The sequence below is a fragment of the Pocillopora verrucosa genome, chromosome 2 (assembly GCF_036669915.1).
Source record: "Pocillopora verrucosa isolate sample1 chromosome 2, ASM3666991v2, whole genome shotgun sequence".
NCBI lineage: Eukaryota > Metazoa > Cnidaria > Anthozoa > Scleractinia > Pocilloporidae > Pocillopora > Pocillopora verrucosa.
The window spans coordinates 12,392,919-12,413,671 of NC_089313.1; the positions used below are offsets into that span (position 1 = coordinate 12,392,919).

General features: G+C 37.2%; 2 protein-coding genes, 1 long non-coding RNA gene and 1 other non-coding gene across 4 annotated transcripts; 3 read left to right on the forward strand and 1 right to left on the reverse strand.

Annotated features, from left to right (window-relative positions):
• Positions 1-68: 68 nt before the first annotated feature.
• On the forward strand, positions 69-7,014 carry LOC136279126 (large ribosomal subunit protein uL15-like). Its single transcript, XM_066162606.1, is given in 5 exon segments — positions 69-180; positions 4,433-4,590; positions 5,932-5,943; positions 5,945-6,086; positions 6,590-7,014. Coding segments are annotated over 5 exon segments (723 nt in total). The 5' UTR covers position 69; the 3' UTR covers positions 6,890-7,014.
• Positions 7,015-8,856: 1,842 nt separating this feature from the next.
• Positions 8,857-11,526, forward strand: LOC136279127 (uncharacterized). Its single transcript, XR_010716734.1, has 3 exons — positions 8,857-9,717; positions 10,437-10,596; positions 11,360-11,526. It is a non-coding gene; the product is annotated as an uncharacterized lncRNA (long non-coding RNA).
• Positions 11,527-15,169: 3,643 nt separating this feature from the next.
• On the reverse strand, positions 15,170-15,242 carry Trnar-ucg (transfer RNA arginine (anticodon UCG)). Its single transcript has one exon. It is a non-coding gene; the product is annotated as a tRNA-Arg (tRNA).
• A 1,071-nt stretch (positions 15,243-16,313) lies between these two features.
• LOC131791584 (uncharacterized) lies at positions 16,314-20,097 on the forward strand. Its single transcript, XM_066162617.1, has 6 exons — positions 16,314-16,517; positions 17,003-17,063; positions 17,311-17,574; positions 17,815-17,970; positions 18,802-18,958; positions 19,692-20,097. Exons 1-6 carry the CDS (start codon positions 16,314-16,316, stop codon positions 19,876-19,878), a joined length of 1,029 nt encoding a protein of 342 aa, XP_066018714.1. The 3' UTR covers positions 19,879-20,097.
• The last annotated feature ends 656 nt before the right edge of the window (positions 20,098-20,753 follow it).

The following is a 20,753-nucleotide window of genomic DNA, read 5'->3' on the forward strand; positions in this document are numbered from 1 at the left end:
ACGTGTGAACTAGGTTCGAGGCCGTGTCACGCTTTCTTTGAGAGTAATCTGGGACCGATCAAGAACAACATGACGGCCAACATGGCGATTTGTCACATTAAGAAGAATCTAACAGCTTTGAGGCAATATCCTCGCGTAGCTTTGAACAACATAAGAGATTTACCTGAAGCATTCAAAGCGGTAGGTACTTTTCTATAGCTGGAAATAGAATCTTTTAGAATACTGTAGTATTACAAAATGATCAGACACGACATACTAGCCCACATGTCCGTCCTGGGTGAAATAAAAAGCACTTGCCGCTTCAAGAGTAGTATAGTACATATCATGGTTGTGTCAGGTGATCGATGTACAATATTCGTGTAGCACCTTTGCGCAGCTTGCACCCTTCCCTTGCGAACTGAATTCCCAGTTTTCTGGGAATTCCTAGGAATTCCTAGGAATTCTCAAAAATTCCCAATTATGCAAATGACCCTTGCAAACTGAATTCCCAGTTTTCTGGGAATTTCTGGGAATTCCTAGGAATTCCTAAAAATTCCTAGGAATTCCTAGGAATTCCTAGGAATTCTCAAAAATTCCCAACTATGCAAATTAACTCTGATTTAAAAAGCTTGGAATTACTGGGAATTTCTGGGAAAGGAAGACTCCAGTTTTGTGAGGACTTGGAATCCCTAGGAATTCCTAGGAATTCTCAGCTTTACAAACTACCTATAATTTACGAAGTGTGGAACTCTTGGGAATTTCTGGGAATTGAATTTGAGGCAATTTTAATACCCTGAGGTCCACATAAATTCTAAGAAATTCTCAATACCTTGAATGTGAAGGTTTTAAGAAAAAGAGTAATTTCAGAGGCTTAAAACTTTGGCTCAATAAAAGGTATGCTATACAAAACTTACCAAGAGATATACATACATGTACATGTTTATAACTTAAAGATCATGAAATTTATTACTCAAACTAAGTTTTAGTAAATCTTGACATTAATATGGATTTTCTCATGAACCAGCTGTCAGTTATGTTAAATGGAAATTGCCAACTTCCACAATAATTAACAATAATTACATTGTTATCTTACTTCCCTAACCTACATTACTGGTTGCCTTTGTTAGAAAACCTTGGAACAGTCAAGCTCAGTTGCCTCAAACGCTGTCAGAGACTTTTTGTTGACAATACTTTTAGTAGAAATTTCATGCCTTAGACAAACAAATTCAACACCTAATTAATCTTTCTTTTTCATGATTGTTGTTGCTGCTTTTTTTTTCAGTTTTTTGCTCTATTTTCATGACTAATTGCTGTAATTTGTTTTGCTGTTTTTATTCTTACAAAACATTTTTGTAAGAAAAGGGGAACATTGACTACCTCTGTCTTGTCTGCATGCCAAATGTTTGCAAAGTGTGTGGATGATCCACAAGTATTGGAACTCTTACAAAAATGTTTTGTATATGTTCCAATACTTGTGGATCATCCACACACTTTGCAAACATTTGGCATGCAGACAAGACAGAGGTAGTCAATGTTCCCTTAGAGGAAAAACACCTTTTATATGACATCTTCAATTTACTTTATTTGAAACTCTGATCTGAAAATATTTGTCAACAAGACTTGTCAGTAGTGAGAAGTACCAACCAAGTTTCCTTTCATAACTTAATTTCTTAAATGTCCCAATCACTGGATCTCCCAAAAAAATATTACATCTTTTTATTTTTGGTGCAAATTACAAGTCCTTCTTTATATAAAAATGAAAAGTGATAGTCACACTTCAATAATAACAGCTCTTAAGTTTACTTGTTGTTCTTCTCTGTCTGTCAGCTATCAACAAGATTGTTTTATACTTCGGGCAGTGCATAACTATTTGTTCCAATGCACCTCTGTAATCGCATATAGCTACTCCTGTCTCTTGTACAAATGTTTCTCCTTTGTAAGACGCACTCTACTCTGTTGTCAATACTGCTTTAAGTTCATTGGAAACGACTGACTGAGGAATCGAGATGGCGGTGTTGGAACGTGTTGCTGAACGCTTGCTACGGTCAAGCTTTGTAGATTTAGGTACTGGTACACTGGGATCATCTATGTATCTCTTATACTTCCGAATGTGGTATCCTTCTTTTATAAGTATGAGGGTAAAAGACGATTTGTAGTCGCATTCAAAACTGTGATTGGCTTGTGTTATTTCTCACTTTGGCCATTAACACAACTCAAGTGAGTTTCGAGTCTTTGTTTCCTCGACAACTTTCGGCCACAAATCGTGCATTTGTAATACGATCGATTCTTTTCGATTATTTCTACATAGAGTGAGCTCACATCTTTATTTGTATCACCAAGCTATCCATCTTCTAGAAGCAGAGAACCAGTCGGAGAAGTCAGAATAAAGTTAGGCGCTTCTCTTAACACTGCAATCGGCAAGCCAGCGGATTCACTTTGCTAGCCAATTACAAGTCCTAAAAGATCCACGTGATCATGCCCGTGATCGGAAACAAAGAAGACTCCATTTGGCGCTCATCTTTGAATGTACTTTGGATCGGTTGATCGCTTTTCTCAACTGTTTTGCTTAATATAACATTTCTAAAGATAGCTTTTATTGTGGTTCAATGGGAAAACGAGAATAGCGTGAGTGTTGTAAAAGAAAAGAAAGTCGTTGGCGCCGTGGAGTTAAAAGAAGGGACAACAGTTGACATATTGACTGGTACAAACAAGGGTCGAGTGGCCATCTGTAAAGCTACGATTTTGAAAGTTTGTGGTGAGTAAAAATTGCGATATTCGTTACGTGATCAAAATCTTATAAAAGAATAGATGTAGCGGGTTGAATTAAGCTTACGTAACGCTCGGCGCAACTGAAACTAGAATAATTCTGAGAATCGAATCGGTCACTTGCATGCCGCAGTTTCTTAAGCTTATGCTTTACAATGAAATAAACCTATCAAGGTTTCAAGATTCCTCTAGTCACGTTTGGGAACATTCAAGATTCATAATAGGAACTGTTATTAAACAAACCTTAGTACATAAAGAAGCCCTCCTTGGTAAAAACAAAATAATGTATTCAGCCCTTTTTTAGTAAAATCCATGAGAGAGATGTACTAACTCCAATATAAAAGTCACTCAATATAACAGAGATTTCTCAATTTGAGAATCCAATGAATGCCCTTTTCCTCATAGCCATCTTAAAAGCCTGGTCTGAGCTTTAAATATACATATTTTAATATATTATTTTTTTCCAAATTCAGATGTCAAGGAATCCAGATACAAAATGGTCAAGGTTCTTGTTGACAACCTCATTCAAGGCCAACTCATTGTGAGCCCAGGAAAAAAAATACAAACAGTACAAACAGCAGCTAAGTTTGCAGTTTAGGATAACTTCATTCTAATTTATTGTTACAGTTACAACAAGATTTTAATCAAAAAATCAATTTTATTTGTCTGTAATTAGCCCCTTCACTCCCAAGAGTGCTTGGTTTTCAAATATAACTTAAGATATTGTATTTTATGGAAAAGAATCAACAGATTTTATTCACAATTTGTGTCAAACCAAATTTAATGATTGATTAGAACTATTTTATATGAATAGCTGTAATTGAGGATTAATCCGTATGAAGTTTTCAAGAAAAGAAAAATAAATCAAATTCCATCCTAATATTACCACACATTGATGTTATTTAATCAAAAATATTTTACATGTAAGCCTTAATTAAGCTTCTAAATAAATTTCATTGAATACTTGAATTTTAGCTGGGTTTTTTTTAATTTAAAGTATTTATTTTATATCATTAGCCTCAAATTTTTGCTTAAAATTCCCAGTAATTCTTAAACATTCCCAAAAATTCCCAGAAATTCCCAGAAATTCCTAGAAATTTTTTAGATTTACAGCTTTTCAGGGAAAGTCATTGGTTCTCTGAGTTGGAATTCCTAGGAATTCCTAGGAATTCCAAGTCCTGTTGGCTATAAACTTGGAATTTCTGGGAATTTCTGGGAATTTCTAGGAATTTCTGGGTTTTTAGAACCAGAGTTGTTATGGTTGGGAATTCCTAGGAATTCCTAGGAATTCCCAGTCCGAATTTACCGTGAAAATTCACACCTTTATTCCTAGGAATTCCTGGGAAAATCCTAGGAATTCCTAGGAATTCCAAAAGCCATTTCGCAAGGGTTAGGCAACATTTTCAAGACCTCTGTCAGAATGCTCTCTACATGGACTTCTCATGCAGCCACAAAATATCCAATTTTAATTAACCCCTTAATCCCAAAGAGTGACTAGCATCACAAACTAAGGTCACGAGAAAAGGAGAAACGATCACCAACTAAAGAAGCTCTTGATTGTTGGAAAATTTTCCGCGACAGCGCCATTGGAAATATACGGAGAACACTATAAGATATTTGTATATTGAACTTAGGATGCATTACTAATTTCTCCTTTCTTGTACATGCAACATATTCAATCAAACAGCAACACCGTAAAGGATGTGGTAGAGGATCTGGACGTGGAAAGACTTCTGGACGGGGCCACAAAGGACAGGGTCAACGAAACACAAAACCTAGGCTTGGATTTGAAGGAGGCCAAACACCTCTTTATCTTCGTGTCCCAAAGCATGGCTTCAAAAACATGTACGTGTAAACATTATATATTTCCAAAATAGAGGTTAAATGATTTTTGGGAATTGCAGTGAGAGATTTTTTTTGCTTAATTAAGCTTTTGACCCCCTAAGAGTGACTAACATCTACTTTCTACAGTACATGCAACATAACCCCTGAATTAAACAGAAAGGTCCTGAGAATAAAGGAAATCATCAACAACTAAAAATGTTCTTAATAGCTAAACAAATTCTCCTCGTCAGCACCTTAGGAAATGTATAGGGAACAGTATTGAGAATATGTATACTGATGTTAGGGTGTATAGGGCTACAGAATTTGGTGATCTTCTACACAAAATGTCAGCAAGCAGAATTATTACTTCATCAACTCACAAAGATATGAGGGAAGTTCTCCTTTTATGTATTTTTTTATCCACATTGTAGCTTCCAAACAGCTGTGATATGGGTAGATGAGGTAACAAGAATTTCATAGAAAACCCTTCTTCTGATAATAGTGAATGATATAATTGAAAATCTAGCATTGTATAACATCAGATCTTTGAAAGATAGGCACAAAGAACAATGTCATAAATTAACTCTTTAACTCAGTCATATCTAATACTGCGCCTAAACTCCATCATCTGCTACTACCCAAGAACATTCAATTTCATAGGTAGATACAGCTTAGAAACCAGAATAATTTTATGTTACCAAAAAAGTGCACTAATTGTTTCACAAGCACATTTATTCCATCCATGTCCAATTGCTACAATGTTTATACAAAGTTTTTTATGTTCGTTTTATACTTCATGGAATTTTTATGTTATAACTTGAACTTTTTATAAATTTCATGCAATTCAGTCTTAAGAAGATGCAAATTTTGAATATTTTGATACACTATCTATCTATCTATCTATCTATCTATCTATCTATCTATCGACCAATCTATCAATCTGTCTATATAAAGGTATATATCTAAGTATTTATCTGTCTAGTATCTAAGTATATATCTCTTGATTACCAAAATGTTATTTACATCAAGTCACAAGTGACATGTGGAAAAATGACTTCACTGTATGCTTTGGTATCATGCTTTAAAAGAGGGAGAATTTGTAATATTTCATTTATTTAATATCTATCTGTTAACCCTTTAACTCCAAGAAGTGATTAACCTGTAGCTTCTCCCTACAATATCTATACATTATTTAGCAAACAGCTGATGAGAATACTCAAACTTATGAGTTTAAGTTGTTATCTTGATCTAGCACCAAATTCTCATGACTAATTAACAACGAAATGTGCAGCAGCTAGTGGGGGGAATTAGATATTTGAAAGTAAAGTTAATTTATTGTCTTTGTCCTATTTTGACTTTCAGATACAAAATGCATTAGACCTCTGAACTTAAACCGCCTTCAGTTCTTCATAGACAGTGGCCGTCTCAACCCCAATGCACCCATTACTATGTATCATCTTTGGAGATCAGGAGTTACTGGAGGAAGAATAAAGGATGGGGTTGTATTGCTGGGAGGGGTAAGAAGTTCAGCTGCTCTACTTTTATGAAAATGATGCATTTTGATTGCAGCAGGATTAGTAGAATTTTCTTTAGACAAGTGATGCCTTCCTCTTTCCTATCTCAAGAATCTATTTCACTCTCCAAGAATTATGATTGGTACGTTTTTGACCAGGGCCGAGTTGTTCAAAGCTGGGTTAAGATAACTTGAGGTTAGAGTGAAATTTGATTTCAGATCTGAAAGCTTGAAGAGCAAATTCAGTTTATTTCTTTTTGACTACAATTTAATAATTGAATGCTCTAAAAACAATGGGTAAAATTATTCCAAAACGGCTTTTGAACAGAGAAATATAGAAACCTGGATTAAAATTTAACCCTGGGTTATCACTAATCAGCCTTTGAACAACTTGGCCCAGAGCTTAAAGTGCCATCAAGTGAGAGCTAGTAAGATATTTGAATGCTGCAAAGGAAATGCAAGGAAATAAAAGTACTTTTTGACACAAAACTTGTTTTTATCTGGCAGGGTACAACTTGGTTCCAAGCTAAAGTTGATATCGAGGTTAGAAAAGCATCAAAAACTGCTATAAAAGCCATTGAACAACAGGGTGGAAAAATCACATGTGCTTATTACAACAAACTGGGCCTTCGTTTGTTACTTAAACCAGAAAAGTTTGAAGGGAAGAGGATTCCAAGAAGAGCTCGTCCTAATACAAAGTTAATGGAATATTACACAAGTGTTGAGAACAGAGGATACCTGGCAGATCCTGATGAACTTGAAAAGGCCAGGCAACTTACTTACAAACTTGAAAATGAAGTGGATTAATGCAGAATGGACTTACTTGTAGTGGGGCCTTAATAGGGTCAGTAAATGACGTTTTACATCATCAAATAATATGTGAACACTAGTTACATGTAAATAATAAATAACGTTCTCTTCCACATATCCCATATGGCCTGTAGGAGCTTTACGGCAAAATTTGATATTGACTTCCCTTCTCTCTCACTGTGTGGAATTTTCAAATACAGATCCAGGGAGACATGAGCATTAGCGTGATAAGTACTTTTTGATCGAGGGTCGTGAACCAATACCATAGTAAACAAAATTTTTAATCAGACCAAAAGCAAATATCAGAAGCTACCAATGGGACTTCAAAGTTATTCCCGTAACTAGCCGCAAGTATGCAGGAAAACACAAGTGACTTAGTTTTAGTTTATATCTGATTGGTTGAGATTGTGGCACAAGTACTCTAGACTAATCTTGAAGAAAAGTGGGGAAAAACCAAGGTACTCCTGTCAATTACTTCGGACACACTCTTGAAAATTGCATTAAAATCTGATGAAAGAACATAACATAGGCAAAATAAACCTGTCATCGACCCTCCCCCGACCCGTCTCAAATCTTCTATCGGGCGGAGAAGCGCGCATTCTACAGCGCTCTGAATAACAAAGGCTAGCAATCAACTAAAAATTATTCTTACCCGCAAAGTACTACTTACCTATGATGACTGGTCCATGCAATACTGTCCAGTACACGATGCAAATCCGACGCTAAAGGCAAGGAAGCTTAAGGCTTTCTCTGTAATTTTACGACCTACGCATTCCAGTACAACAAGAGGCATTAAGCTGTAGAGGCCATAGTCCATTTGCATGCACAAACAACACTAGAAATGTCACCAGAGCGTTGTAGAATTTTACCAAGGGTAACAGAAGTAAATACCAAAACATATCGTTGGTAGTTGGTAGCGTTTAAAGAAGCCGAAAAACACTAGAATTTAAACTCACTGAGCTTACAAAAGAAGTGGTTGCTAAAGAACGCGGTAATTCCCCTGTAGGTGTACAGAAGGCTTAATCGCTTCGAAGAAATATTCAGTTCACTTTCGCAAAATTTCACTTGTGTCAAAGGGAAAGACTGAACCATAATCCCATTTTAGCTTTAAGTAAAAAAGATTTACTAATCTACTAGCCCTGGTAGTGTTGAATGAATTTGTTCGTGAAATGAAGACGCGTCGAGTTTTTGGGGAGAGTCTTAGAAGAAAATAAATTGTTTTTTCGGCAACGTTTTACCACAAGTCGCCGTTAAATGACTTATTAACTCCCGAAATGCAAGCGCAACTACCACCTCGAGACTTTTAATCCCAGCATCCCGGGGTTGAAAGATTGTATGCAAATGGGAGCTATTTTTCGACCACGGCTAGCAGTGTTACATCACCTATCTGGGGTCCCCTACCTCCATGTAAACAGGCCCTAAAATAGGATGAAAGACGTACCTACAAATATTGGCATTCTTTTCGTTCTATGCAAAGGGTCATTTCTGAGCTTTTGCTCAAACTCGATCAGTCACTGCATTTCCTCGAATCGGCACCCGAATGCCTATTCAAAATTTCGGCTTGAAAAACGAGGAGAAATTATCAGAAGGAAGGCACTTAATCGAAGTAAAACAAAAAAGAAAATTAGCTGTTAGGCGTATGACATTGACGAGTTTTAACTGTTGGTCGTAAAAAAATTCATCGTAAAAATTTTCTCTTAAACGATGGAAAGGACCTAATCGTTATCCGTAAAGGATGATCTACCTTGAAACAGAAATTAACGGTTAGTTTTATGTGGCCACGCATGCATGAAAAGAAAAGTGCGCGCGGACTAGGGAGCCATTTTACCAAGAGTTGCCGATGCTCAACTGATAACACCGTTGTCCAGTCGTTTACCCCCTCCCCCCTCCCCCCTCCCCCCTCCCCACTGCTTCTCGTTCCGTCATAAATAGTTCGGGTTTTTGTGTTTTATGTAGACCTTGAATCTGTTCAATCTTGCATTTATACAATCTTTTCTTTTAAGTACTTGAAATATTCGTATGTGTTTTAACAGCTAAAGAGAAGGAGATCGCCTTTTTAAAGCAAACTCTCTTTGGGAGAGACAGCTAAAACAAACTGTGCAAAGAACTCAATCTGATTTTGTCAAGCACATTGCATCAATAGATGAAAAGCTACAGCAGGTAAGGAAGAACATTGATGAGCTCGAGTGTGGCCTTAATTTTCCTGTCAAGAAGAATAAAACAGAGGCAGAAGATTCCCGAAGCAAATCACAAACATTTAATTGTGAGTATGTAAAGTGGGATGGCGTCGAATCAACTGAGTGGTGACAACGCGGTTGATTCGACTGCCTTGTCTTTATGAACTCATTTTATGGTCTAGGGAAGCGTTAGGGAACGTAGTAGCAGAGGAAAGAGGGTTTTGCATCACCTTTCATTGAAAATAAATCGGTTCTTTCACAAGCTAGGGAAGATAAAAACATACTCAAAAGCGACGAAACGGTCATTTACGGGCCTGATTTAAAAGAACGTTGGCCATTTTACAATGGGCACAACTTGAAAATACCATTTTCCATCCTTAAGACAAGAAGAAAGACTTTATCCTTACAACTTTTTTATAATCTTTTGACTTTATTGAGAGTTCTTCACTTTGATTTTCATCTCTTCTTTTTCTTTCCTTTTTTTCTCAACCAGGCAAAGTTTACTTTGACCTTCAAACATCATGGTTTGACACTCCATCGAGTAACGGTGGATGTTTCAAGTTGAAAACTTTCCAGTTACAGCGAAAGACCTTGAAACCATGAGGAATGTTAAATCAACTTCAAGGGCCTCCACTGAGCGAGCTACAGGTTTGGAGAAGGAAACTAGTAAAATACGATTCTTCTACAGTCCACATCTGCGCAAAAGCAGTGTAGTCTTATGAGTCACAAACAGCTAGATACCTACGATTGATAACATGTTCTTCCATACATCGGCTTTGATTTTTTAATTATCTTTTATCTAGGCAAAGATTATTTTGACCATCAACCATCATGGTTTGACACTTAGTCCACATCTGTGCGAAGTAGTGTCTTCTGAGCGTGAAGAACCTATTAAGCCAATTAGAATTGTCAATGTACCCTTCAGCTTTAGCACATTTGCAATGTACTCGCCTGACTCTAATTCAGTGAGCAACTTCATGAGGTGTTACATCATACAAAAATAACACAGATTCCTCTGGTATTATGCTGAACTTATTTTCCAAGAAAGCTAAAGGCGTAAAAACGAACGCATATCCCTGCTTCCAACTTTGTTCAAGCTCAGACTGTGATGATTTCTGCTGCAGTCAAGACTCGTGACTTACCCACTCAGATCAATCATTTTTCAGAGGAGGTAGCTTTAATTGAAGACTTAGCTTGTTCCTTTATCGAGTGCTCAAGGTCACGGTTTTTGCGGCGGTTTAGAAAAGTGTTTCGCTGAAATTAATTCACTTTTGGTTCGGTAGGCTAAAATCTTAGGTATCTTTATGTGGAAACGAAATTCTCTACATTGCAATCATAAAACAAAACTTAATTTATCTTTTATCTAGGCAAAGATTATTTTGACCTTCAACCGTCATGGTTTGACACTCTATCCCAAAAACGCTGGATGTCTTCAAGTTGAAAACGTTCCAGTTAAAGGAAGAGATCTTGAAGCCATGAAGAATGTTAAATCAAATTCAAAGGCCCCTACAGCTGAGCCAGCTAAAGGTATGAAGATGGAAAATTTTAAAATACCATTCTATATAAGTGATACTCCACATCTATACGAAGTAGTGTATTCTGAAAGTGACAAACCCGTCTGGTATTAAGGTGAACTTCTTTTCCAAGATAGCTAGAGGCGTTACCAAACGAACACACATCCCTGCTTCCAACTTTGTTTAAGCTCAAACTGTGACGATTTCTTCTGCATTAAAGACTCGTGACTTATCCAGTCAGATCAACCCTTTTTCGGAGGAGGTAATTTGATTAAAAAGAGTTAGCTTGGCGGTTTAGAAAAGTGTCTCGCTCACTGAGCTAGCTAAAGGTATGAATAAGAAAACTTGTAAAATACGATTGCACATATTTAGTTTTAGTGACAAACCAGTTAGACAACTAGAACTGTCAATGTACCCCTCAGCTTTGGTACTTTCGCAAAGTCCTAGCCCAATCTTTTTTTAACTGTCTGGGGAGTCCATATTCTTACCATCACCCATCAGATCCTGTTCTGGCAAGCACTGTTTCCAGTGGGAAAAAAATAATAAACTGTAAAATGCTTGTTATAAGCTCCCTGAGTTCAAACATTGTCGTAAGACCTCAAAAGGTGTTAGCCAGTAGGACAATGTACTGAAGTAAGCGTAGTGCTGTTCAGTAAATCAAATGCCAAAAAATAAACTTGTCAATAATTTAGCATTGTGTTAACTGTAGTACTACCTTTTCTTTCGTTTGACTTAAAATCGTGACATTGACTCGGATTCTCTTTTGTATTCAACAGATCATCGTTAATGCGGGCGACACAGTCTTTTATCTTTTTAATTGTTTAATAACTTCAAAGCCCGGCGTTGTTAATCACTTTGAGTTCGTTATATTTCATCGCCTTTTGAAAACCTTTGTAAAGGTATAAAGATCTCAATTTTCAGAAGATCACTTCTTAAAGCTTTTGTAAATATGTATGCAGCATTGTCATATTTGATAATTATTTGGTGAATGCTGACCAAATTTTTCAAAGTTGTTTGTCTCGTTTTTATTCAAATAAACATGAGATGCAAATGAAGTGTATAGTTTCGAAGATAATATCAGTTTGAAAAAGTATGCCGGGATATGCTTGCATTATGATAGGTACCGGCAAACTTTTGGGCAAACTTCTTGCTGATGGAGATAATCTCATCTATGTAAATGTTGTCTGTTCACAAATGTGATTGAAGCGACTGAAAACAAAAAGAACACAGAGTACGCTGAATATCAACACTTTTTCCTCCAACCAGACACCGAAATGAGAGCATAACTTAGCATGACTATTGCTAGCTAGAGCATAACCTTGCATGAAGTGGTTTGGTCCTCTGAGTTCGGCAATTTTTACTCCAATAATCAGCACGTCTCTGCAATGTCTCTGTGATAAGAAAGGACATGCGCACAAAGGGTTACCTTTGGGTTTAACTTAATGTCCTCATCTGTAATCAAATCGATATCAAATTGTAGAACGTAATTGGTTTTCAGCACCAACTGGACAGCTAACGTATCGTATTTAACGTATTAAAGCAATAGTATTTACCTTTTACGGCTGGGTGTCGAAAGTAATCCGACATCGCTTTGTGATTGGTCCTGGGAACTTCCACCATTCTCTCAACCAATCAGACGCAAAACTAAAAACCAATCACGAAATGGTCGTCCGCGTTTTCCCCGCACTTTAGGCCGTTTGATTGCTTTTATTTTGAGTGCTCATTGGCTCTTAAAGGTTTTCTCCTTTCGTCTGATTGGCTGCCTGGATAACTTTGGTTTTGGTTTTAAGACTTTCCATCGCAAAGCGCTCTAAATCGCATGCTATGTGACAGACTGCTGCGTCCATTTTTAGCATGTTTTCACTTATGAATACGTTTAACCAATGGGTATCTTGCCTCTGTAATTTTGTCTCAGTTTTGTTAAGTTGGTGACCGAACTTTGAGTCTACCAATCCTGCCTGCATGTAATCATTAAAGTGATGAAAAAAACCAGAATCTTGAAATACTTTCCAGATAGCTGATCCCTTGGCATATCACGACGAAACTAATACGTTAGCTCCTTGCAATTCAGCAAGCATACCAGTAACAAAGCACACTTTCCGAGCTGATATCATGGCTTGCTGCATCTACAGGAGAAAATAAGCAGGAATACTCTAGTTTTCACTTGTGTTGAGGTTTAAGCTAAGTTGACTTCCAATTCAATTGGGAAAAAGAGCAAATGTAAGAAGCATCATAGCTCAACCGGGGTTGGCTGCATTTTACTAAAGGTGACTTTCATCATAGAAGCCGGAGAAAATTCGATAAACATTCAATACTTTTTGATAACAAATGCAGCAATGCTACGGTAGCAAACATAACTACGCCCCATATGTGGTATCTGGCCTCATAACTTGGTGAAAGGCGATTTAAATGATAAAAGAAATCCATTGGATACAAAGTTTATTGACTCAAAATAACAGCGACCCCGCCAGGATTTGAACCTGGAATCCCCTGATTCGTAGTCAGATGCCTTATCCGTTAAGCATTGAGTTCCAAATGGAAACTGAAATAATTCCCACATCGGTTCTTTTCTCAGACCATGCAAACCTTGTTTATTTCACGTTGTGGTCATAGAAACGACGGCTTAGAAATGTACAAAGTTCTAAAATGCACGCGCTAAGCTATTGTTTTGCCCATGTAATCTTTTGTATTGCCACGTCTTCGTAGCCCTCTTATTAGTTTGCTTGAGGTTCCTAAATACACTGTAAGTTTATTAAGTAACTTAACACATCAACTGACAGTTGAACCATAAAAATTTTGGGAATTTGTGTTGGTATTCTGGTTCGATTTTTTAAAATTGAAGAGGTAGCTATGTGTTGAATCAAAACTCTATAAAAAAATCTACAAATGAACGAAAAATGTTTTTTCTAAGAGATTTATCACTACTCGGAAGGGAAAAGTTTGAATTGTTTGTGATTCAAGTCGTTTAAAATGTTGTGCAATAAGAACAACAATTCGTATGAAACTGTAACGGTGAAGCTGATGACATTATATATTGGAGACATTATATATTGGAGAATTTCGCATGTTATCGTATCGTGATACAGTTTAGATATTGAACCATTGGAAATTATTATTTTTATTCTGGTTCAATTTCAGTAAGAAGCAAGAGATTACAAACTATTTATAATCTCTTATTAAATGAATATTGCAAATATATTCAACTATTTGTCCATAGACGTCTTGCCCAAACGCCATCTTTTCCAGGACGAGAAGAGATTTAACCTTTTACCCAAAAATTATCCCCAAGAAATTGCACCGATAGCTCACGGGTACCTTTGTCAGTTGCCTTGATCGCCAAAATTTTCCAGAACTCCGAGAAATCTGGGCTCTGACGAATCACACCTTTTACAACCTGCGGTACTTCTTGCTAGGATCTACTGCATTCAAAGCACCGCTCTCTTGTGTAAACAAATAACTCAAAAGATTGTATCCCAAATGCAAGATTTTCCTCACTCCAGTCTTTCCGTCCTGTCAGCTTTCTCAGAAACATGAGATTTGAACCAAAAATCTTAATCGCTCCCGCTGTTTGAAATGCCGGGTCAAACTTTTCCCCAGAGTCCGCAATGAAGCCTAGGAAAACAAGCAAATGTGACAGGCATAATAACTCCACCGGGAGGGGTTGCATTTCACGAAAGGATGACTTGTATTATAGAAGCCGGAGAATATTAGATAAACGTTCAAATCTTTTTAAAAGCAAATGCAGCAATTCTACTCCAGCAAACTTAACTATGCCTCACCTGTGGTATCTGGTGAAAGGCAATTAAAATGATAAAAGAGTCAAAATAACAGCGATTCCGCTAGGATTCGAACCTGGAATCCCCTAATTCGTAGTCAGATGCCTTATCCGTTGGGCCACGGGGCCTTTCTTGAGACAGATGAGTGTCAAAGCATAGAACCCTACTGAAGAAAGCAGCAATTCTCCTGCAGGTGTAGAGGAGGCTTAATCGCTCCGTTATGCCAAAGTAAATATTTATTTATATTTTTCGTTCTAGACGTTTCTCTCTTTTTTTTTTCCACTAGATTTTTCTCGATTCTCTGCACAAGGATAAAATAAGCAGAGCATGATTTAACCGTAGAAAAAAAGTAAAATACTTCTGTAAACACTGACAACAAGCTCGACTTTTGTTTGATATTGCGAAATTCTAAGATAAACACTGGATCACGTCTTTCCCTCTGGAATATGTGAGAGTACGTCTCCTTCATTTTCTTTTCATCATCCTACATAATCACATTGATTTGACTCTTCTTTGAGGAGAACAGAAATCATCAATGATCAGTGATAAATTAAACCAATTTCCATGGTAGATACGGAAGGATTTCCGGTGGAGGTATTATTTCACCAAAGGATTACCAATGTCGTATATTATAGAATTCGAAGCCGGAATCAGAATGCAAAGACAAATAACTTGTTTGAAAAGCACGTGTAGCGATGTTCTTCTACCAAACATAACTTTATTTCTTATCCAGACTAATAACTTCATGAAAGCGATTAAAAGGATGAAAGAAATTCAGAAGATACAAAGATTATTTCGCCAAAACAACAGCGACCCCACCAGGACTCGAACCTGGAATCTCCTGATTCGAAGTCAGATGCCTTATCTATTGGGCCACGGGGCCTTTCTTGAGACAGATGAGTGTCAAAGCATAGAACCCTACTGAAGAAAGCGGCAATTCTCCTGCAGGTGTAGAGGAGGCTTAATCGCACCGTTATGCCATAGTGAAGACGTCGTACATCAGAAACTGTTAACATGTCGACTTTTGGGGAAAACGTTAGAGGAAATAAATGAAAATTGATAAACGTTTAAAGATAAACGGCACCGTTTTACCTCACGACACCATTAACTGACATCTTAACTCACTAAATGCAAGCGCGACTACAATCTTGAGAAACTTCACCCCGGCAACCCGGGGTTGTGAGATTGTATGTAAACGCGCGCCATTTTTCTACCACGGCTAGGCGGGTTACATCACCTATCTGGGGTCCCTCACCTCCATGTTAACAGGCCCTAGCATAGGATAAAACACGTATTTCGTTTTCGCTCGTGAATTTGTTCCTTTCTACAAATATCAGCATTCTTTTCGTTCTATGCAAAGGGTAATTTCTGAGTTTCTGCTCAAACTAAATCAGTTACCCTATTTCCTCGAATAGGCGCCCGGATGCTTATTTAACATTTCGGCTTAAATTTGAGGGGAGGTTATTTTTAACCGTTAGGCGTATTAAAAGTTAATCGCAAAACATTACCGTAAAAACCGTTAGTCGTAAAAGCCATCACCCCTAAAGTCTTTTGGAGTTATTTTGTTTTCGGTATTTTCACCTTCGTGATCGCTGGCACTCTGGACATGGAGTAAGAATTCTTTAAACAATGTACTAAATGTTCGCACATTTTCCTTTGGACGAAGGAAACCCGCTCAATGACATCAATTATTCTGCTGTGAAGGGTTCTATGTACATCGTTGTCCGCTGATATTTCCCGTGTTATCCATTATCGATTTGACATTATAAAAACGTTATAATGGCCAACTATAGTTGGTTTCAACAAAATTCTAGTGCCCAGACTTAATACTTCAAATCCGGCGTGATGCCACAAAGTGACGGCATAAACACGTTACCATGCAACTAGTCATAAACAAATCGAAACTTTGTTTCGCACTAAGAGCTCAGTTCATGCTATAGCACCGTGAAAGAGAATGCATTTTTCTAGTTTATCGAATGCTTTGAATGAAGACATCAGTTACAAAATGAACAAAAACAACTCAGGTGAAAAAGAGTCTGTGAGGAAATCCAGGTCCGCGAGAATATTTGATGAAGAAGTCAATGTCACAAATCGTTCTGCTGAAAATTATCATGAGCCTTTAGAGGCCTCACATGGGGCACGGATTATGGCTAATGAGGTGGGCGTTTCTCATCATTACACTTCTTTTTTCTTTTCTTAAAAAGTAGGTTTAGTTATTGTAAAAGTTACAATTTGTTATCCGAAGGAGCAAGAAAAAAGGAAGGTCAAGTGATTTTAAAGGCAAACGCGCAAGACTACCTGATTCAATATATAAGCTTTGAAAATAGGTCGTAATTAGTTCCGATTTGACTTGTAAAACGGTTCCTCCAAAATTAGCTCAATTTTAAGTCCGTCCAACATTGGAGAAACATTCAACGCAACTAGAACTTTTCTGCATTTAAGGCGTTCAGGTAAATGAGTTTGAAAATTTTTTTCTTCGTGGAGAGATGAAAAAGCGCGCGCAAATGAAATTTTTAGATTATGACGCCACTCTTCGACATTCCACCATCTTCAAGCTGGATAAAAAAGTTGATAGTGCTTTGTATCCCAGCTTTTTTGCTCTCGTTAATTAAGAAATCAATATGTTGGCAAATTTTTTTTCAGTCTGCGAGAGAAAAGGAACAACTAACACAGAAGATCATCTACCTTGAAACTGAGATTAACGGTTAGTTTTATGCGGTAACGCATGCATGAAAAGAAAAGTGCGCGCGGACTAGGGAGCCATTTTTCTAAGAGTTTCCGATGCTCCACTGATAATAAGTCGTTTACCCCCTCCCCCCTCCCTACTGCTTCTCGTTCCGTCATAAATAGTTCCGTTTCTTGTGTTTTCCCAGTTTACCTTATCACTCAAACCTTGAATTTGTTCAATCTAATATTCTAAGTACTTAAAATATTCATTTGTTTTTTAACAGCTAAAGAGAAGCAGATCGCCTTTCTTAAACAAACTCTCTTCGGGACAGACAAAGACATTGCTGATCTCAAAGGAAAACTGTCCCAGCTAAAACAAACTGTGCAAAGAACTCAATCTGATTTTGTCAAGCAAATGGCATCAATAGACAAAAAGCTACAGGAGGCAAGGAAGAACATTGCCGAGCTCGAGGGGGGCTTTAATTTTACTACCCAGAAGAATAAAACGGAAGTAGAAGAGTCCCGGAGCAAACCACAAATATTTAATGGTGAGTATGTAAATTTAGATGGCGTCGTATCAACTGAGTGGTGACAACGCGGTTGATACGACTGCCTTGTTTTTTATGAACTCATTTTTTGTTCCAGGGAAGCGTTATGGGACGTAGCTGGAGAGGAAAGAGGGGTCTGCATCATCTTTTACTAAAAACAAATATTTTTATTTCATTAACTGTTCTTCTATGCACTTTTATTTTTATTTCTGCTTCTTTTTTTTTTATTTTCTAAACTAGGCAAAGCTTACTTTGACCTTCAACAATCATGGTTTGACACTGCATCCAACAACGGTGGATGTTTCAAAGTTGAAAACTTTCCAGTTAGCGCAAAAGATCTTCAAACCATAAGGAATGTTAAATCCTCTTCAAGGGCCTTCACTGAGCAAGCTAAAGGTATGAAGAAGGAAACTTGTAAATTACCATTCCTCTACAGTCCACACCTGCGCGAAAGTAGTGCAGTCTTAAGAGTCACAAAACAGTTAGATACTCAGAATTGATAACATGTTCTTCCATATATCAGCTTTGATTTTTTAATCATCTTTCATTTAGGCAAAGATTGTTTTGATTTTCAACCGTCATGGTTTGACACTTTATCAAAAAACGTTGGATGTCTTCAGGTTGAAAACGTTCCACTTAAAGCAAAAGATCTTGAAGCCATGAAGAAAGGTATGTAGATGGAAACTTTAAAATACGATTCTATATAGGTGATAGTCCACATCTGTGCGAAGTAGTGTCTTCTGAGCGTGAAGAACCTTTTAAGCCAATTAGAATTGTCAATGTACCCTTCAGCTTTAGTACTTTTGCAATGTACTGGCCTGACTCTAATTCAGTGAGCAACTTCATGAGGTGTTACATCATACAAAAATAACACAGATTCCTCTGGTATTATGCTGAACTTAGAAAGCTTAAGGCGTAAAAACGAACGCATATCCCTGCTTCCAACTTTGTTCAAGCTCAGGCTGTGATGATTTCTGCTGCAGTCAAGACTCGTGACTTACCCACTCAGATCAATCATTTTTCAGAGGAGGTAGCTTTAATTGAAGAGTTAGCTTGTTCTTTTATCGAGTGCTCAAGGTCACGGTTTTTGCGGCGGTTCAGAAAAAGTGTTTCCCTGAAATTAATTCAGTTTTGGTTCGGTAAGCTAAAATCTTAGGTATCTTTATGTGGAAACGAAATTCTCTACATTGCAATCATAAAACAAAACTTAATTTATCTTTTATCTAGGCAAAGATTATTTTGACCTTCAACCGTCATGGTTTGACACTCTATCCCAAAATGCTGGATGTCTTGAAGTTGAAAACGTTCCAGTTAAAGGAAAAGATCTTGAAGCCATGAAGAATGCTAAATCAAACTCAAAGGCCCCCATAGCTGAGCCAGCTAAAGGTATGAAGATGAAAAATTGTAAAATACCATTCTATATAAGTGATAGTCCACATCTATACGAAGTAGTGTATTCTGAAAGTGACAAACCCGTCTGGTGAACTTCTTTTCCAAGATAGCTAGAGGCGTTACAAAACGAACACACATCCCTGCTTCCAACTTTGTTTAAGCTCAAACTGTGACGATTTCTTCTGCATTAAAGACTCGTGACTTACCCAGTAATTTCAACCCTTTTTCGGAGGAGGTAATTTAATTAAAAAGAGTCAGCTTGCTTCCTTTCTCAAGATCACGGTTTATGCGGCGGTTTAGAAAAGTGTCTCGCTCAATTTAACTCACTATGGTTTGGTAAGCTAAAAATCCCAGGTATCTTTATGCTTAAACGAAATTCTCAGCATTGCCATCATAACTAAAACAAAAATTGATTCATCTTTTATCTAGGCAAAGATTATTTTGACCTTCAACCATCATGGTTTGACACTCTATTGGAAAACGCTGGATGTCTTGAAGTTATAAACGTTCCAGTCAAAGCAAATGATCTTGAAGTCATGAAGAATGTCAGATCGAATTTAAAGGCCTGCACTGAGCTAGCTAAAGGTATGACTAAGAAAACTTGTAAAATACGATTGCACATATTTAGTTTTAGTGACAAACCAGTTCGACAACTAGAACTGTCAATGTACCCCTCAGCTTTGGTACTTTCGCAAAGTCCTCGCCCAATCTTTTTTTAACTGTCTGGGGAGTCCATATTCTTACCATCACCCATTAGATCCTGTTCTGTCAAGCACTGTTTCCAGTGGGAAAAAAATAGTAACCTGTAAAATGCCTGTTATAAGCTCCCTGAGTTCAAACATTGTCGTAAGACCTCGTAAGGTGTTAGCCAGTAAGACAATATACGGAAGTAAGTGTAGTGCTGTTCAGTAAATAAAATGCCAAAAATAAACCTGTCAATAATTTAGCATTGTGTTAACTGTAGTGCTACCTTTTCTTTCGTTTGACTTAAAATCGTGACATTGACTCGGATTCTCCTTACTCAACAGATCATCGTCAATGTGGGCGACACAGTCTTTTATCTTTTTAATTGGTTAATAACTTCAAAGCCGGGCGTTGTTTATTACTCTGAGTTCGTTATATTTCATCGTCATTTGAAAACTTTTGTAAGAAAATAAATCAAACAAATGTGTAAAGGTATAAATATTTCAACTTTCAGAACGTCATTTCTTAAAGTTTTTGTAAATATGTATGCAGCATTGTCAAATTTGATAATTATTTGGTGAGTGCTGACCAAATTTGTCAGAGTTGTTTGTCTCGTTTTTATTCAAATAAACATGAGATGCAAATGAAGTATATACTTTTGAAGATAATATCAGTTTGAAAAAGTATGCCGGGATATGTTTGCATTAAGATAGGTACTGGCAAACTGTTGGGCAAACTTCTTGCTAATGGAGATAATTTCAGCTATGTAAATGTTGTCTGTTCACAAATGTGATTGAAGCGACTGAAAACAAAAAGAACACAGAGTACGCTGAATATCAACACTTTTTCCTCCAACCAGACACTGAAATGAGAGCATAACTTTGCATGACTATTGCTAGCTAGAGCCTTACCTTGTATGAAGTGGTTTGGTCCTCTGAGTTCGGCAATTTTTACTCCAATAACAATCAGTACATCTATACACTGTCGCTGTGATAAGAAAGGACATGCGCACAAAGGGTTACCTTTGGGTTTAAGATAATGTCCTCATCTGTAATCAAATCGATATCAAATTGTAGAACGTAATTGGTTTTCAGCACCAACTG